At 41.9% G+C, this 20,862-nt stretch overlaps 1 protein-coding gene across 3 annotated transcripts in view; it reads right to left on the minus strand.

The window, feature by feature from the left end:
* The window catches only part of capn15 (calpain 15), a 57,448-nt gene extending 37,316 nt beyond the window's left edge, over window positions 1-20,132 (minus strand). For 2 of the 3 annotated variants that reach the window (XM_072455562.1, XM_072455561.1), the window contains exon 1: window positions 15,611-15,864. In XM_072455562.1, the coding sequence (XP_072311663.1) occupies window positions 15,611-15,789 (179 nt within the window). In that variant the 5' untranslated portion in view covers window positions 15,790-15,864. Of the gene's footprint in view, window positions 1-15,610; window positions 15,865-19,860 lie in introns of those variants that run through there. The other variant, XM_072455564.1, reaches the window with a different exon arrangement.
* Window positions 20,133-20,862: the final 730 nt, after the last annotated feature.

Raw genomic sequence — 20,862 nt, forward strand, 5'->3', positions numbered from 1 at the left:
TCAATGAGACCCATGTCATAATTGTTATGGCGTTGCCGTAACGATGACCGAAACCTTTCATGTTATTCCAATGGGGAAATCGCCAGAACATGTTTACACTTTAGACTTTCACAAACTCCTCCCAGGGCGTTAGACATATTAACCTGAAATTTGGTGAGACTCATCTTCAGGACCATCAAAAGTTATCCACATTTTCATTCAAAGAGTCACGGTGTCTGTGCGGCAAAGCCGCACATTTTGCCAAGAATTCAAAATAAAATAGCTTTTTGATGGTAAAACAAAGGGGAGAAGATGTGACAGCGTCACAGATTCAGCAGTAGGCGTAATAAAAGGACAATTGGGGCGCGTTAGCGCCCCCTCCTCTTGCGGCGTGGCGGCGGTGTGGCGGCGGCGTGGCGAGGGCCGATCATTGCCGCTTGCGGCTATATTTTATCATTACATTGGCCTAAACCTCCGGAGCTCACACGCTTTAAGCTGTTTCAGCTCTGTGTATTCTCTTGCTTTTGTTAGTTTTAGGCAAATTTGAAGTTGAAATACGTGTAAAATGAGCTGGCTGTCAGTGTACTTGTGGTGTGTGTGTGTGTGTGTGTGTGTGTGTGTGTGCGCGCGCGCGTGTGCGTGTGTGCGTGTGGGAGCAGCACTGATGACCTGTATTTGTAGTTACAGCAGCTTTATGAGAGTGTGAGACTGTGTTATAAATAGTAAATAATAGAAACAGCAATTCAATACAGACTCAAAAAAGGATGAACTACTCAAAATACAACACTGAATAAGCTAATAATGAGAAAACATTATAACACGGTTGAAGGATCAGAAGTCGCTTTTGTGTAATATGAGCAGTTAATTTGATTTATTTAAAAAGACGTTATATACATCTGCATAATAATAATGCAGATAAAATGTCTTTAAGGGCATTGCTCCTCTGTAGTAGCACTTTGCATCCTGGCCAAGTGTGCCCTTAGTTCAAGTCCATTAAACCCATTCAAATCAGGCAAATTCTGCAGACCCAGAGGAATCTTTTATAGACACTGTACTCTGGTGTTCAGCGCTTCTCCCTCAGGTGCAGAGAGAATGACGACATGGAGAGATGCTAATGCACCTCTCTGGGTGCCTGGAGTGCGAGCCCTTGCCTCTGGGCGCAATGATGAATGAAACTGTGTACGTAGTGGATTTATTTATCTGAAACTTTCCGCATGCGTTTGGAGGCTGTGTGGGTGTGTGTGCCAGTAAAAGTATAGAAGTATTGCAGTTTTGTCAGACGCTGTTAGAGCCACATCCATTTTCCGGTTGTAATCTCAGTGCTACAACATAAAGCAGACTCCCAAGAGAGATGAAAGCAGGACTTTTCCAATGACAATGATTCAACTTCAAAAATATGACCTTTCTGCAAGATCACCAAAACATAAACAAACCTGACATGTGCCAAGCCTAAAACATAAAGAAATGACAATGTATTTTATGCAATGTATTATAATGTTAGATAATGAGCAAAGAAATAATTCACTAGCGAGTTACGTGTATGTGTGTGTGTGTGTGTGTGTGTGTATGTGTGTATGTGTGTGTGTGTGTGTGTGTGTGTGTGTATGTGTGTATGTGTGTATGTGTGTGTGTGTTATAGTGAGATGGAGATGAAGACAATGTAACTATGTTTGTGGATCATATATAACAGAGTGACGGTTTTCCACTGACAGTTAAAGGCTTTGTGGCATTTTCTATTTTACTTTGCAGTGGCATCTTGCTGGGAGGGGACATCATGTAGTTCTCTGGAAGACAGATCCACAGTTACCATGGTGACATAATGCACAGATTATTAGGAAACAGCCTGATAATAGGATCTATTTTGTAAAAAAGGAAGTGAGTGTGACCAACTGAAAAACAGTTGGCTATTTGCGGTCATAGTTCAAAGTAAGTCAGTTTTTTGTGGTCAGATTATGTTAACGGACACGTATTATGCTAAATTGACTTGCTCCCTCGTCAAAAACATGAAGTAGCATTTAGATTAATTTGTGCTAGTTTGATGAATCTTGGTTAGAAAGTTCTATCCCCTCCGAGCGTCAAAAATGCGTTGAAATCATGAACGTATCGTAAACTCTGTAATTCCCCCTGGAGCCAGTAGATTATGCCAAAACTCAGGTAATCTCAAGGGAAAGAGCAGAAATCCAAATGTTTTGCTTGTAATATAAAAAAAATCTATATATTGTTCTGAGATGCCAAACTAAAGAGCAAAAGAGTACATTTAAAAGGCTGATAATACAAGTAATGCACAATATTTGTCCTTTAAAAACGAAGCTAAGATTTAATAGAGTTATAGAGCTTCAGACATAGCAGTGTCTCCAGTTAGCTTCATGCCCCATTATTTTTAAGTTATAACAAGCAAAAGTTGCACTTTTTTTTTCAAAAAAAAGGAAAAAAAAAATAACACAACAAAAAAACATTTAAGCTTCACACCCCTAAGTAATGTAGTTTACATCACATGAATGGTATCGATATGAATTTGTATTTATGTAATATTATATTCTTTCTCATTCACCCTCTTCTGACTGGTCTGCTGGCGATGCCACTCAAATGTACTTTTAGTTGTTGTCCCTGGTCCACCCACTGTGCCCTCACAACACACCAGCTGCATGTGCACGTGTCAGCCACATCTCCACCATTCACGCTCTCAAAACCGTCAGATAACTGAGCCCCACAAACAACACTGACAACACAACAAGTGTCAGCAGCACCTCACGTCTGATGACTGTCTTCCCCGCAGCCATTTTCACACAACTGTCAAGGTTCTTTCATCTGCCACAGCGAGCGAAGTCCCCATGTCAGCCGCGCACATGCCCCGTCACACTGAGTGCTTTGGTTATAGTAGGAACACGAGGAGCAGTAATTCATTATGCAGTACTGAACGTCAACGCCTTTTATTGTCATGGATTAGTCTCTCAAAAAGAGATATTAATATGCGCTTAGAGCTGGGTTTCAATTCAAATTTCAAGAATCGATTCGATTCCGATTTTTACGTTTCAAAATCGTTTTTTTCCGATTTCTCAGATCCCATCCGATTCAACCCGATTTCGATTCGATCCGGGGGTTAATGTTATTAAAAATGAAAAATGTATTTGAACCGTTTCCTTCACTTCATGACTGTGTAGAGAAGCAACATATTAAAACTAGTATTATATCAATATTAAACAAGTATTGGTAGTTATTGATGGCTGGAAGACTGATGATAAAGGTTAAGGGTCAATCTACCTTCAAGAAAGATAATTCAGGAGTCCTGAATTATCTTTCTTGAAGGTAGATTGAAGTTCACTGAGGGAAATGTCGATTTTTTTTTTTTTTATTAAAAAAAAAAAAAAAAAAAAAAAAAAAAAAAACGATCTTTGGACGTACGAATCGATAATCGGTCATTAATATGCGAATCGATTAAAAATCGGAAAATCGATTATTTCAACCCAGCTCTATATGCGCTTGTGCTATAATCATTTTGGCTATTACACAATGCTGTGTGTGGATAGCAACTAGTGTCAACTTTGTCGCAAAGAGTGCAGGAGGTCAAAGGTTGAACCACCTAAGCTGGACTGTTTACTGGTCACAAAACCTGTCTGCCAATGGTGAGATTAGAAATGTAGTTCTGTTCCATGTAAGCGTTCGTGTGCATATCTGGGTGTTTGTTACCTGGTTATGGGAGACACCACCGTGCACAGTCTGCTTAGTTTGGCTTGGCTAGAGTTATTTAGCTGTTAACTGCATATTTTTAACCAAAATGTAACGCTGAAAATAAACAAAAAGAACGAATGCTGAAGTCTTGCAACACTTTTAATGTTGGACAAATAGAAACTATTCCAGAGTTTCTCGTATGTGTTTCTGGGCAAGTTATAGTTTGCCAACATATTTTGTTTTTAACCTGAGCTTCCGGTTGAAAATAAAACACTGCACAAGTTAGTGCAGTAATGTTTGTTAGCTCGCTTTTCAGGAGGATTTGAGGCAAACATTTTTTAACTAACAAACCAATGCTAAAGGGTTATAATAATAAAGAAAATGGGAAGTGTAAGCCTTAACTGTACGTTGGCATACTTTAGGTTCTTAAAACCCTTCAACTGTGTTCCTATGGAGATAAAACCTTGCGTAATGTTTCAGCAGTTTAGCTTTACTCAGCAGTTTTGTACCATAAAAGGTGAATGGCAATTGCACCATCTCACTGACTAATCCAGCATACTTAGGACCTTTAAAACCAGTCAGGCACAGCATTTATTTTTTTCCGGACACTGCAACACAATCGACAAACGAGACGGACTACTCCAGCTCCCATGTAAGAGTATAGGGCGGCCTGCTTCAGTCCGAGAGCGTACATAAAGCCTTTGTCCTTGGCCCTCTTCAGCTCCTCCAGCTCCACTGTGTCGCAGACCTGGGCAGACAGCCAGCAGCTTACAGTGCAGACAGACACATAGACGGGGACAGCGGGAGAGAGGAGACTTTAGCTGTAGGAAACGCCATCTCATCGTGCAGTTCGCAGCACATAAAGTACCTGTTCGTATTCTCAATTCATTTAGGTAAGAGCTCAATGGGCCCTGGACAATTGCGAGATGCTTGGCTGGCTGCAAGACAATCATCAAGACACTTGAGCGGACTATTCCAAGCTCCAAGACTCTGAAAACGGTGTGGCCATCGCAGAAGGGAAAGGGAGAATTAGAAGGTAGAGGGGCGATGTCAAATTGGAAATGTTCATAATTTTCAGATATAGTGTTGTACCAGCCATCATAATAGGATCTACTAAAACTATGCTAATAAAAGATTTTAGGTTAAAGAGGTGAAACCCAAAGTAGGCCTGGGTCAAATTAGGATCAACAACATCTATTAAAATACAGACAATGCGATTATTCTGCTTCCAATAAAACAACAGAACACAGTGTCACTTGGGGCTGCAACAAGGGCTGGGCATTGCCTAGTACCTCATGCTACAAAACGTATCCTGATACTTGCAACTAGACACGATACATGGATATTGGAATATAATTCAGATTCAGCCTTAATCGGTAGTCAGCAGGTCAATAAGTGTGAGTAACTCAGCAATTTATAATTAATTTACGGTATGTTGTTCCAAAGTATCACGAGTATTGCCAAAAAGTCTATCACAATATATTATAATATCAATATTTTAAGCACATCCCTAGCTGCAACTAACATATTACTTTTTCAATTAGTCCACTGGTCAAACAATTATCTATTTTGTGCATTCAGGTTTTTAAAATATATTATCAACTAAAGGTAAAAATATGGTGACTTTTAGAATGTTAACATATATGACAATCAGAAAATCCTTATTATTTTTATAACATTTTGGATACAGTAATGTCACCTTCTTTGTTATTGAGGTATTTTTATGTGTTTTAAGAGTCTGTACAGTCAAGATAACAATTATGATTATAAAAAATATGACTACAATTATTTAATCGTTGCAGGCCCAGTGTCTGTCAATTAATTTGAGGGATATATTAACAAAATTACTACAAATGAAAGGAAGTACACATTACCACCAAACCATGGTCCAATTTGACAATCTAATAATTAGTACACAAATGAAATAAACATTGAATCTAACAATTCATTTTCAAGTCAGTCTGAAAAACTGGGCATTAAACAAATTAATCTGCAATAAAAAGAAAAGAAAACAACTTTAATAGAAGTCAACTAACACTCCACACTGGTACTGCTGATTGTGTTTGCTCACCGCAGGTTACAGTTTGGACTCCCTCCACAAGCCAAACTGTGCTGCAGGATGGAGAGAGCCGAGCCTGGCCAGCTTCTTGATACTTCACTGCGAGATATTTAGCCTTTGTGTGACTGTCATTAGCACTGGCATTCTAAGGTTGGCTCGTATCCCAGAGCCCCGAGTGAAAACATGCTACACACTTTCACCAACAAGGGCAGGGGAATTTTTGAAAACCATCTCAACAATAAACAAGCTAAGTGCATTTTTATTGCTCCCAGTGAGGCATAGGAAATTGCAAACCTTTTAGAAGGACCTTCATTCTGTAGTAGCTTCCAATTGTGTTAGTATTAGTCGGGATAAATTGGTTATGAAAGCCTGCATTAGCACTAAAAAGTTGCAGTGCAAAGCTCAATTAGAGGAACATAAGCATATGCCTGTCACACTGTGCTTCTGATGAATAAAGAGTCCACATTTGTATGGGTCGAGACATAAAAGTTCGTCAGCACCTCAGAGAGCTGATGTAACAGATGGCCCGTCATTCAAAAAGCGCCAGCCGTGTCACAAAGGGTTTCCATGACACTTTATCTTGCAACTTGAAATGCCTGGGCTTTGAGAAGCAAAAAAGGGGTGTAGAAAGCAAACTTGTCATTCAATTTACACTGCCAGCCAGACAAACGCTCCCTAAATGAAGCAGGATGTGTGTGTGTCTTGGAGCGAGTGAAGTTTTTGAGAGTAGCCAGCAGGAGTGGTGAATGTGCCTTAGCGGGGGCTCGGATTCTGAATAATGCACATGACTCAAACAGATATGTTGACATGTCTCTTCAAGAAAGGTTTATAGGTGCAGGAGGAAACTGATGGAAGCAAACACGCCAACGAGACCGACAAACAGTATTGTTAACGCACCAGTTACACTTATGTAAACTGTTACTGCAGTATGTCTAGTGATGCTAACAGACTCAGCAAAACAAAGCTAAGACACATTAGCATAAGCAGTTTTCCGGTTTATAAACTAGCGATGACAATTTGCTGTATGTCCTTCCACCGTCTTATCCCCAATTCACGCTGCACCATTCAGTTTTTTATTTTAATGACTTCATGAGATTGGCTTTATGATAGGTACAATTTAGATTTTATTTAAACATTTGTTACGCTTGGGGGGGTGTTTTTGCGGCACTTGCTTTTAGTTTTGCAAAGCACTTGGATCAGATTCATTTTGCCTCTGCTTGAAACCGTCGGAAATGGACCATGTTAGTAGCTTATGGCGAGACAGATAGATGCAGTGCAGTGATGACGGCGAGGCTTTGTGCACGTTTTAATTACTCCAGACCAGACCGGTTGAGAGAACAATCAGGATTGTCGAATATATTAAAAAGATAAAAAATACATTTTGTCAAGCTTGTCCAGGCAGTATATAAGCAGAACAGTCCTTCCATGATCTCTTAGTTGTATCAGATAACATTCTCCTGTACACCCTTTAAATCCCACCTTGTACAGGAGCCTATATTGACAGCATCCACTGAGCCCACCTCCAGTGAGCATCTGTGTGGCCTGAGTCTGCCCTTTAGCTGATGCATCCTACTCTACTACGTTCTACCGTTCCACCGCTGCAGATCCTATTCCCACAGAAACCAGTTTATCTGCCATGACGGTATAAAGAGGCTCCGCGCCCCTGGGCTGTACGAATGTGTGATAAACACTGCGTCTGGCCCCAAGGAGCCTGTGTGGGGCTGATAACTGGAGGTAGCCTGAACTGGGACAGATTTCAGATGTCCACCCAAATACTAAAGTGACTCACCTCTGACGAATGCTGTGCACACGCCTCATTGTGGGAGGACAGAAGGGGCAGACGGAGAAACCAGGGCTTGTAAAATATTCATAGTTATTGAAAGTTTTAAGCATTTGGGGGGGGACGGATTATGAAATTGTGATAATGCTGAGAGCAAATAAAGTTTAGCGCTTCCTCATGCTTTTTATACTTCCAAGTTCCTCTGCTCAAACACTGGCTAATGCTGCAGGCTGAGAGAAATCATTCCAGTTCAATAGAGCACAGCTTGTTATTAAAGATGAGACTTATCAGAGGCTATGGATCAGACGGCTGTGAAAATGGATAATGAAGGCTGAAACATTCCAGTACATCTCAGCACACTCTCCTGACTCCAGCGACAGCATTACGTCAGCACTTCTGCGAGCTCTTCACCGCACTCCAGCATCCACAGTGCATTGCCGTGACACGGGAATGTGGCCGCGCTGCTTCTGCCAAATAACGTGTGTTTATCACCTCAGTGCGAGTTAGGGCCGGCTAGCAAAGTCAAAGAAACCTTTCAACTTTCGGGTGATTTGTAGTTCCCAGAAGCACTGCAGAAAGGGTGAGGAGCCTGGACATTAATGAGAGCATCAGATGTGTTAATTTGCGAGAAAGCTAATCTTCAGATGAACAACTTCAGTAAGACCATTCGCACAGCCCCAAGACAGAGGCAAAACAAATCATGTTTTTCAACTCAAACCACAAAAGGCAAAGAGTCCTTTGAACCTAAACATTCCTCTGATACAGCTCAGTGAGGCTGCAGGGAATCGTTTGTAAAAAGTCCACTAAATGCTCTTCTCTTCTGAGGATGCACTCTCGGTGATGTCCCTCAGAAACAATGGCGACGTTGTGCGAATGTACAAGAGCCTCTCAGTTTGTCTATGGTTCACAACACTTCTGTACAGCTGCAGCTACATTTTTATGTAACCCTGACATTCACAATCACAAGCTCAGCACCAAAGTCTCGAGAAGACCCAGAATATTTAGCAACACAACAAAAATGAACACTAGCGTCTGACCTCTGCAGTGCCCTTGGTAAAAAATGCACAAGCCGAGGCCATTTTTGACAGTTGAATAAGTCAGTGGAGGAGACAGCTTCAGACATTTGAATCTTTAAACAGAGGAAACTGTCAGTGTAGGCGGGAGGATCGGTCGGGCTAAAGAGGCAGAGTGGGACCTGCAGGATGCTCCACGGAGACGACTGTGCTGGGGTTTTACTAATCTAACGCTGGTGCTGCAGGGGGCCCTGAGCTGGAGGGCACAGGGCTGTTGCTCAGGCCTGACGCTGCTCTGCAAACAGGAAACTACAGCTACACTTCTACTTCCTGTTAAACACCTAGAAGAAGATGGACATTTATGTATATGGTGGTAGAAAACAACAATAGTAATGATTATTTTGATATTAATATTGTATTGTACATGTGCTTCCAAGTGCAGAAACAACAACAAAGTAATAAAACATACAAGCAAAAACACACATAGGCCTACAAGATCAAAGGCCAGTTCAGAACAGCGCTGGGCCAAATCATACTCTCATTTTATTTTGGGGCAATATTCAATTTGAATATTGCAATATAATTCTGCATACATCTTCACAAAATAGAAATCAATTTACAATAAGCCACGCCCACAGATGTCCGACAGCCCTGCAAGAACAAGGTTCCACTCAGCTGATGTGTAAAGAACAAGGCGAACTGCGGAACAGGAGCTGGAGCAACAAAAAATCTAATTTTGTTCTTATAGCTCTAGGTGCAAGAACGAACTTCTTGCTTCATATGAAGTATTAATTGGCCTTTAGCATCTCGCCAGAGTCCGTCGATTGCTTCATGTTACTCATTGTAAAAGCAGCTTTAGTGCAAAAGTACACAAAAACTCTCCTTAACCACGCTGTATCCACAGGGACAGAGGCCTGTGGGCCTCCAGGAGTTTGTCCAGGAGATGTTGGCATGAAGCCCTGATAGAGCTAACACAGAGCTAACACAGAGCTAACACAGAGCTAACACAGAGCTAAGCTGGACTGGAGCTGCTGTTGACACCTGCTTTAAAACAGTCACTGTCACATAAAAAAAGACTAAGCACAAATAAAAACAATGTCACTATTGGCCACAGACACATACACACACGCTTTAAGGAAATATGCTCACATTATATTCAAATAATCAAACAGGCCAATAAATGGCAAACTAAAAATGTGTCAAACTAATAATGAGATAAATATTCATTTAGATGTGTAAAATAATATATAGATCATTATAAAGTATTTTCACTGCCTTTCTGCTAACGAAAACGACTCTTTAACTAACCTCATCTATCAGGCCTAACGGGACAGAAGAACATTTATTTGGACTGTTTGAAAAAAAAGAAAATAATTTTGGGAATAATTGTGATTTCAATTATGACAAAAATAATCATGGTTATTATATTTTTATTATAATCGAGCAGCTCTAGTGTGGAGGCTCTGAAACATGACTGTATGTGTGACTGGAAAAGGCTGTGAGCAGTGGAAGTACAACTTAGATACTACTTAACTACAGATCCTTCAACAAGTCAACACAAATATGTCACCGTAAAGTCTTTTGTCTTATTTTGCCAATTACATCGTAAAGTAAATAGTGAGTGCAAATTTGTTCTTTTTTATCATGATAAAAATGTTAAGCCAAATGCCGTGCCCTAGTTCAGAGATTAGTCTCTCAATCATAAACTGATTGTAGGGCTGTTACATCAACATTATTGTGATGTTTAATGCTTCAAACTTTTGCTTTTTTGGTTTGAACTGGTTTTCACAATACAGTCAAAATGAGTGTAATATAGTGTAAACATGACACAGAATTTTCTCACATCTTTAAATGCTTTAACCCTGTTTTTGGAACAGTTTTACAGCACATATGAGGCATATGTGGATTCAAACCTAATTATGGATTAAAAGGTGTTTTGTCGGAGACATAATTTGTACGCTCTTTATTTCTCTGTGCGACAGCCAGGTTACCATGTCTGGTCTTATCCAAGCCCGATTGAATTAGTTTGGGAACATATGCTACAGATTTCCATGGAAACAGGAGTGGGAGAACGTGGTATCATGTCAGTGCGGAGCCAACAGCCTGTGTTTTTTGCAATATCAATGCAATGGCGTCCAAGGATGTCCACGTTGTGACACCCAGCAGTATGTCTGATCTATTCTGGTGTTTAGTCTGTCCTGACGCGGTCCCATCTTCTCCAGAGGGCCGCGAACATGATGAAATCATTCAGACATTAACACGGAGCCAGTCATCAGGCCACTCCATTCCAAGTGGACCAGTTTTAATCCAATTAAAGGGAGACTGGCCAGTGGAAGCGCCATCATCCATCACAGTGGAACAGGAGGAAACAGTGGAAACCGTGGGCTCCCCCAGAGGAGTACACGCTCACTTTAAGCTCTGCTGTGTAGCCAATACTGTGAGCTCCAATAGAGCTGTACGCGACCAAAGCTTTTAGTAAAGGCCCAAACACTACTATTTATATCAAATTAGAAATATCACTTAGTGCTGCCCGGTGGTCCAGTGGTTAAATCACAGCACACGTATGCAGGCTCCAAGTGCAGCCGGCCACAATGTCGCGGGTTCAAATCCCAACTCACACCATGTCCTCCCTTCTCTCTAATCCCCCATTTCACACTCACTTTTCCAGCTTCTAATGAAGCCTTCGGGTCAAAGAATTATATGTGTATAAAAAATAAAAAAGTCAGTTGTCAGAAAACTGTTAGTCCAGTTCAACTGTTCAAAAGTCTGTGTCATTTGTTCCTAATTGTAAATTATATGCTTGGGTCTTTTAAATTGAGACAACTACAGCCAATCTTTATCTCAGTCAAAGCGTCAAGCAACAAAATCTAAAACCCTCAGGATCGTTCAACAAGAGGAAAAAAACATAAACCATTATTATCTGAAATTTTGTTCACTCAAAAACGCCTTATATCAATCCATGAAAAACAATATTACATTGGCTTCAAGCAACATCTTAAGTAAAAGTCTAAATTGGTAAAAAACATGACAAAAAAAAACATCCAAGGACGTAAAGTTCTGCAGCCAAAACAATAAGGCATTGCCTTTGTGATTCTATGACACGGTTATAGGGCCGTCTGTGTCGTTTGAAGATTTGCACATCCATCACTGCCAAACCATGTTCTACTCAGTGTGTTTGTGTTTGTGTGCAGAAGGGGAGCGGTGGCAGATAAGAGGCTCCCGGTCCTAATGTACCGGACGGATCACTGGAGCAGGTAAAATGCTGTCTAATGCTTATGTATGTGAGCAGCATGAGTGTTTAGAGACTCAGCTGATGTGGGCGGGGTCAGTTATGGGGAAGGAGCTTGTTGCTACAGCAATAAATAGTGTATGGACTAAACAGAGGAGCTTCTAAATAAAAACAGGTAGATTGTGCGACGCCCGGGTGGAATTGGGGTCAAATAGAAGTCATAGTTCGCAACTTAGAGGTTATGTTTAAAATACATTGAGCTTAAAGGAATAATGGAGGATTTTTCGCAGATTTGAGAACTCAAGCGGAAGAGCGCATGCGCACTCCCCCCGTGCGGACGCACACAAAAGCCTTGCTGCCTCGCTGGGCTTAAAGTACACCTTATGTTGTAATGTCATGTGACATTATCAAAATTATTTTACATTCTGTACTTCTGTTACAGAATGTAAATACATCACAATGGCACTGATTTCCTTGCCCATATAAGTCATTCAGATGGACAAGAAAAACAAAATGTATCTTTTTTTTGCATTTCTTAACATTATTCAGTTTATAGCTGTTATTTTAACAGCACTAGGAATGTGCTAAAATGTGACTGTAAATGGTTGAGGTTAAAGTCTAGTAAAAAACATGAATGGACCATAAAAATCAACAACATAATTTTATACCATTGGTATTTGCTTTAATTATTGACAATACACTTTTTTTAATGTGTGCCAAAATATCTGCTGAACCCTATGTGTAGGGCTGCTCGAATATAGAAAATATAATGCTCATGATTATTTTTGACATAATTCTAATCATGATTACTCAAACGCTTATTCCCTTTAAAAAGTGTTTTTTGTTTGGTTTTTCAAACAACCTGAATGCATAAAAAAATATTTCCACAGCCTTTCTGCTAATCTACGCATCTAAATTAGTATTTGACTCAACAATAGTTTGCCCCATTTTTAGTTTGTCATTTCCATTGGCCTAATATAAGTCATTCATTATTTGAATTAAATGGGGGCTAGTTTACTGAACTAACTTGACCTGTAAACCTCTGGTTAAAGACGTTTGATTGTGTGTGTCTGCAGCTTATATTGACAGTGAGGGTTTTTATTTGAGTTCAATATTTTTATGAGAGAGAGACCAGTTTAAAGCAGGTGAAGCAATAACAGCAGCACATCAGCTTTATGTTAGCATCGCTTCGTGCCATTAGCGCCAGGACAAACTTAATGAGGACAATGATCCCACATTACGGGATACAGGATGGAGTTCATTTAGGAGTTTTACAGCATTTTGCACTAAATCAACTTTTCTTGAACACAAACATTCATGAATCACTCCAAACACAGCTTTGAGCGAGTTAATGAAGAGTGAAAACCATAATAACATGGTTGAAACTATTAACAACACCTACATTTATAACTGATTAGGAGTGACTCATTTGATAACATTTCATTGGTTGATTATTGGGCTCTGTTAATCATTATTGAGCTCCATGTATTGTCACAAATGCACTTCAAAAAGCAGAGCAGATTTCTGGTATCATGAACAACACTGTAGCAGCAAGCTTCTCCCATTTCTGTAATCTGCAGCCTCATTTCCTCACCTTGTTGAAGGGCCAAGGATGGGAGTGTGCAGGGAGTGCAGTTCAACTAGGGAAGCACACTTTTACACACGATTTCTTGATATGTAAAAAATAATAAAGTAATAACAATAGTAATAACATTGGCTATAGGACATTGCCATCACTTTGGCGCTTGTACTGTAATGCTTTACGTTGCTCGGGCCCCGATTGATTTAACGACTGGGTCTGAATCTATAGTTGACAAATAGCACGAGTTAACAGCCATGACACTCGTACCGGTTAAACATAGAGCAACTGCAATGATCAGCTGACAGTGGAACGCAGGAATCAAGAAAGATGAAAGGCCCAGGGGCGACTGCTGCTGAATAAATGATGACATCTATTGTGGGGAAATGTGATCAGGCTCTCTGAAAATCAATAACTAACAACCGGACCGCGCTGCCCTGAGTGACTCAGCACCAACTTCAATACACTACGGGCGGTCCATCGACTGCCTGCTCTGGTTGCAAGAGACATGACCCTAAAAGTAGAGGGATGAACGGGAAACATCTCCCTGTGAGGAAGACAGAGCGGCTGGAGAGGAGCGGTCACTGAGTAATGGTGGATACATACTTTTAAATGCTGCTGATGGAGCTTCCAATATGTTGACAGTAATTCAGAAAGCAGTGACTGGAACAATGGACTGCAGCACACGCTTTCGTCCCAAGCACTAACTGAATTGATATTTTTCTTCCCGTCGATACTAAGAAACACTGTTTATTTGATTGGCACTAATAGTAGGCTCTGCTTGACACAAACCTGGAGGAATTACAGCAGCTGCTGGCTCAATAAAAGCCTTGGCGCTTTGGAAAAGTAAAATATAGATCCAGCAGGTACGAAGAAGTGCTTGTTATGATCTGTAGTGCTTTTCACCCAAACAAGCCATTTTTCACCATAAAAACAAAGCTTTTTTAAATTACAGGTCAGCAGTTATTGCGGCGGGTTTAGAATGGTCAGTTCACTCGCGCTCTCAGGACAATCTGCCGAAACGTTCGAAGCACAGATGTACAGTTGCACGGGGAAAATCAAAGGGTGGGATTTGGAGCGACAAATCCGGCTTAATTTCGGGTGCATCACAGCAAAACATCAAAATACAGGCCTTGATAAGATAAGCGCTGGGAGATTCAGTGGATTGGGGACAAAGCTGACAGACTTGTTGAAACAGAATTCAAGAGTTTGAACGAAACAAGGGGAATGTGTTGGTAAGACTTTGAAACACACACATACACGACAGGTATTTTCCTACAGCACTAAAAGAGAATTCAAGTTACTGTCCATGTGAGTATCATCTGCATCTCATTGGTATTGGGAGTCTGTAGATTTGTAGCTTGTTAGTTGAAACATGTCGAGCATTGCAATGAGATGTAAACTCAACCTGGAAAATTATCATTTGAGAGCCAATTTTAGTAAAAACTGCTATTACAGAACAGGTTTTTAGAGGGCTATGTTACAGCAGCAGTTTTCTTTCACATCGATGGGACATTTTGTTGTTTGCAGAGTATATTATGTTAAGTTTAATGACCTATCTTGCAGCCGTTGGTAACAACGGAACACCAAAGTACAAAGTAATGTCATAGTGTTAGCAAATTAGCACTCCAAAGCTAGATCACTATGTATTGATATATTCTGTACAGATAAATATTGGTGGGTCATTTTGTACATACTATTTAGTGTGACATAAAACTGGCTCACTATGTACAAGGGATGTCAGGATTATCAGGCTAATTGATAGTCGTGATAATTCAGGTCACAATATAATAGTAAAAACCTAAACATAATCATGACAATTTTAAGAACAAAATTACATATTCTTAGATCAATCTATAGATCCTAAATGTAAATAACTTTTTTATCTGTTTTTTGTCATATTTAACTTTATTTTGTCTTTCAGAAAGTTACATTTTGTAAAGCCGGTTACAAACTTGATGAATATAAACAAAAATGATAAGTATGAAAAATCGTTAAATCGTGATGCTTTTCGTGACATTAAAACGTGATATTGTACAAAGCTATAAAAGTAGCCAGGGATTTTTGTATGTCAAAATTGGAGTGTGTTTTGATAGCTTCTTTGAGTCATTTCTCTAAATATCTGTGGGATGTCGCGTCGTCACATACAAAAGCACTTTTAACTGCTCTCGAGACCTCCTGCCATGTACGGTGCAACCTAAACGCCACTATAAACTGCAACACAACGCCTCCTCTTCCCACTACGGCGCTCAAGGTTGCGAGGTGAAAGACGACCTAGTTTGGGCCCCCCGGCGACCCTTACCTGCGCTCGCGGTGGGGCAGTTGGGGCTGCTGCTGCCGGGTGATGAAGGTGGTGCCCCAGACCGGACTGCTGTGGCTGTTCCGGAGCCACCCCATAGGAGGCGACGACGGGTACTGCGTGGTGCTGAAGCCATGGTCCGACTCGGTTTCTCCTGTGAGAGATGAGGCGGAGCTCCCCATCACCACGGCGATAGGAGTCTCCGCATGCGCTTAAAATGGGAAAATGTACGTCGTTTTTCCCTTGGCGCGCGACAAAAACGGCGTCAAATTAGTTTCAGTTGACCGCCGAAGTGGTCATATTGCTCTAACTGGTGTTCGAATTGGATCAGATCAGAAAAGTCAATCGAAATGTAACGTGCGAGTGTATGTGTGCATGGCTGAAGGTTGTCGGAAAGACACCGTCGAGCTCTTCTCGAGTCCAACCCCAACAGCTGGGTTTTAGAAGGGCAAATATGGCAACTTCTCACACTTGTGTTTCTCCCTTCTCGTACAGTCTTTTGTAGCACCGCTCATAATTCCTCCTGCGTTCCTTCTGACGAATCTCCCAGGTCTGTGCAGCCTCATGTCGGACTCCTCTCCCCTTTCTGGGCCTTCAGCAGAATCCAGAGAAGAGGTGCGGTGAAAAGCTGTATCTCTGCCACAACAAAAAAAACAACCACAAAAACAACAACAACAATCCACCAGAGAGTCAACAGAAAGTCATCGCTGTTCCGTGTCGATGGCTGAAAGATTTGGGGTGGATCTGGACGTTGCGGCGCATGAGATCACAGGAGTTGTAGTATATCCTCCAGTGGATTTCTTGGGAAGGGTGTTGGCAAAACTACAACTATGCAAATATTGAAAGTCTCATCTTTCAGTCCGACAGCTGCCGAGGAGGTTATGGACTAAAACACCCCAGCTGCACTTTCTCCCACAGGGTCCGGCGTCATGTTTGGATCATTTTACAGGGGAAAAGAATGAGTTCAAGTCAGAAGAATTAGCCCCACACCAAGCCAAAAAAGCAGGGCAAGTCAGAACTCTCCGCAAGAGGAAAGGACTGTTACCTTTTTACAAACTGTGACAGTGCAAGGGCATGAGCTCGAGGCCAGATCACAATGTCTGGGAGCTTCGGGCCAGTTTTGTTCCATCAACTTGCACTTTTGGATTAGTGCTGGTCCCGCCGGCTTGTCACAGCACGTCTGCGCAGTCACAGCAGCTGAAGGACACCAACTTGACTCCGATGGGATTCTAGAACACGAGGAGAGCACCGCTGCGTGTCATCTCGTCCGCAATAGCATCCAATGACCCGTGTCAACGCATGCGGGCGGTGAATTAAACGTATCCCCGCGCGTCCCGACGGCGGTCTCCGGTCCGTCTCCGCGGTGCGTTTAGAGGCCACGGAGCCAAAACGGTGACCGGGAGAAGCGCCGATGCCGAATGCGTGAAACAGCCGCGGCGGACGCGCGTTGAAGCTCACATTTGAGCGTTAAATCGCACAGAATGTAACCGGGTGCTTCGCCGCCGTGGTCCGCCTCATCCCCCTGGCAAAAGGCGCGTTGTCTTGCGTTAAGACAGCCGCACTCCGGTCCCGCTGTCGCCGCGATGATGGATTCACGCGGACATTAAAAGTTCCCCGTCTTTCAAACGTCCTATTGTGGCCCTGTTTAACATTCCTCCGTGTGAATGTGTGATGAATGGGGTCGTACGTGTCCTCGCCGGGAGCTGGGACGCAGTGGTCGAGGATGCGATCTCCTCCTCGCAGCGGATTACTGGAGTGTCAGCAGCGCGCATGCGCACTGGCCTCGGAGGAAAGGCTGCGTTCAAGAGATTTAAATAAAGCTCAATAGAAGCAGAGCTAAAGGTCTCGCTCATTATTGTGAAGAACACAGGCCGAGGCAGTGCATACTAATGTCACAAACACACTGGTCAATGCGTTTACAATCAAAAGACTGAGTAGACTGGGCCTTAAAGGGGATTTATGATGTACAATATGTTATACCAGTGTTCCCTCATTAGCTTTATCAAAGTTATATATGAGTAATCCTCCATTGGCCTGCAGTCAAGGCTTTAGTGCTCAGAAAAGGTCTGTTTTCACCCATCTCCATCATCATCAGCAGATAATGCAGTCTGGGTGACGTACGGAGGGTTGAAAAGGTCACATTATCTTTTTGAAAATGAAAATATGTTGCCTGAATACATAAATATTCCACTGTGTGTGTGTATTACAGCATAATGCCACAATGAACAAGAAAGTTCTGCTGTTTTGAACAGGAAGTCAACATATGTATAGTCTATAGTTCTATTATTAAGCAGTGTTAGATCAAACTTGTTATTTACAATGGCATAATGAAAAACAGTGATCAACATACAGTATGCTAGAGTGAAATATTATATACCCCAAAATGTATGACATGCCTTCTTTAATGAGACATGGGTAAATTGATGAATAGTAACTGCATATGTGGTAGTAAAGGGTTAATTTTATGACACTGGCGGCTGCAACACTCATCACTGCTCAACTGTCCATGCGCATTACTGAGATAAGCCTTCAAACTTCCCCTCTCCCTCGTCTTCCACTTGATATCCCTCTGCTGCTCGAACACACGCCCTGTATCTGTGCTTAGAATGTTTCCCATCCCAAGTTTGCTTGAAAGACCCGGGCTGAGTCACAGGCAACTTATGAGTGCATCCGTTATCACATAAAGCAGCGGCCAGTTAAAAACACATGGGCAAGTAAAAACTCACCAATCTGCCTCGACGGCTCCTCTGTCCTAAGAAGGGTGTGTATGTGAGAGAGACTGATTCCTTACATGTGAGTCAAAACCAGTTTGCCTAGAAACATGACTTGTGAGATTCTAGTGAAATGTGAAACCAAACTATGGCAAACAGCTCTTTGGAATCATTTAAAGTAACTATTAAAACAGCTTGGGACAATAACTTAATAGCTCACTTAATGACCTCCACCCCACGACGGGGACTAAAGCCTGTGTGTACTTTTGACAAATTAAATGACACACACAAGCAGTTTTGTCTTCAGGAAACATTCAAACAGCACAGTCATGAATCACGCTGCAACCTTTTTTTACTACTCATTCACATGCGTCATGAAACTGACGCGCTGACTGATGTATGGAAAACATTGGGTACATTTACATGACCAGAAATAAACCAGAATAATCAGATTCATTCCAGTTGATGCCCTGTCATCAAATATATTTATGACGACCACACAAAACACAACACGTCATTTTGCACAATATTGAACAATGTAATATTTGACCAGTCATGAGACATCAAGAGTTTTCTCCCTGTGTCAGTTCCACGACAGAATAAAAAGATGGATTTGGGTGAGAAAAGCACCAGGAAAATACAGAATCCGGTGTGGAAGTTGTAGAAATAAAACATGAGGCTTGACACTTAACTGTATGTGAACTAAACAAACTCATTACTTTAAAACGTGGACTGTAGTTTAGACGTGATTCTGTAAGTGCACAATAGTTAGGAGAAACCATTGCACGCCAGTCCATTGTCAGGAGGGCACACCTGTCCCGTCCCATGACCACCTGTCCTATTACCACCTGTCCCAGACCCGTCCCAGGACCACCTGTCCCAAAGCCGTCCCAGGACCACCTGTCCCAGAGCCGTCCCAGGACCACCTGTCCCAAAGCCGTCCCAGGACCACCTGTCTCAGAGCCGTCCCAGGACCAGTGCTGAAGGCAGCTGCTGGAACAGTCAGTGCCTGGGAGAGGGAGCTTGGGTTACACAGTCATTCTCCAGAGACTCCGTGGGGGCAGAAGAGGAAAGGATGGAGTTGATTTCACGGTACATTGTATGCTGTCATTAGTAAGACAACAGATAATGTCATCACAAGGCTTTTGGACACACTTAAAGCATGGCATGATTGGGCTGTGGAGCTGGCTTTAGTCCTTTAAGAACGGACAAGTTTCAATTCACCCTGTTCATCAAATATTTGCCTCCAAAGTGTGCCTGACCCTTGTGCCTCTTAATGTCCCAGTATGTCCCACTGTGCCGCAGTTATCCAAATTGAATAACCAGGTTAAAGACAGACGTACAGTCACATAACGGCTCTATTTATGGAAAAGTGTAAGCCTGTGTGCCCCGAAGTCTGGCAAGCAGTCTGATCTGTGCAGCCAACTTTCATTGAGAAAACGAAGAGAAGGAACACAGCATCTTACCAACAAAGACAATCGCCTATCGCAAACTAGTGACAAGGAGCGCGATGTTTGAGCCACACGGCGGAACAAGACTCACCTGCGGTTCAGTAAACGCGTTTTATCCCTGGTTTCCAGCCGATGAGTGTTAACTTTTTACAGCCATCGATGAGGTAAGTTGTTTCTTCCCGGGTCGTGTGTTTGAGGCTCCGTAGCATTTCGAGCCTCACGTCTCCCGCGGTGGCTCCATGTCTGACAGGACGCACACAAACCGAACACTCACAGCTCCTTTTCAGGTATAACCGGGTATAACCGGGTGTACCGAGAACGCTGTTACCGTGTACGTTTACCTCAAACGGCCCAGGAAGGAAGGAGAATCTCCAAGGAGCAAACAGACAGCGGCCGTACGCCATGTGCGTAAACACGCGGGTTTGCCCTACGTGCGTACGTCTGATTGCGTAAACGCGGTTCAAGAATTGGGTGTCAAAAACTCAATTTCCCATGTTCATTGCGCCGTCAAACACGGATATCCGGGAATCACCTTCTCAAACGATAAACAAATAAACCAATTGATTTATGAATAATACAGTGTTTTACATTGAATCAACCCTTAAACCAACATCCACGTATGTTTTTTTAATTTTAATTTTGAGTTTTTGCTAAAATGTCTTAACAATTCATTTGTGGCGCTGTGCTGCCATCTAGTGGCAATAAGATCGAATGATTCATTGACAAGCTCAGACGTGTGAGAAATAACAATCTAAGATAAGATAAGATAAGATATTCCTTTATTGTCCCACATGGGGAAATTTCATTGGTGCAACGCAGGAAGATACAGAGGTAGATACAGAAGAACAGATCACAGAATTCTGAAAAACACTTTCAGTAGAAGATCTCCTATAAATAAATAAAAACTCCCATAGACAAATAAATAAATACATAAATACATAAATACCATTGCATGTGATCACAACAGTAATTGCACATGAATATGTGTCACGACAGCACATAGATTGCACATGAATTTCACAGTAATTGCACATGAATTGCACATGAATTCCAACAGCAATTGCACATATGACAGAATTGCTGTCCGAAACAT

Source organism: Eucyclogobius newberryi, unplaced genomic scaffold, assembly GCF_026437365.1.
Source record: "Eucyclogobius newberryi isolate DKJ021-1_F unplaced genomic scaffold, fEucNew1.0.hap1 SCAF_20, whole genome shotgun sequence".
Classification (NCBI taxonomy): domain Eukaryota; kingdom Metazoa; phylum Chordata; class Actinopteri; order Gobiiformes; family Gobiidae; genus Eucyclogobius; species Eucyclogobius newberryi.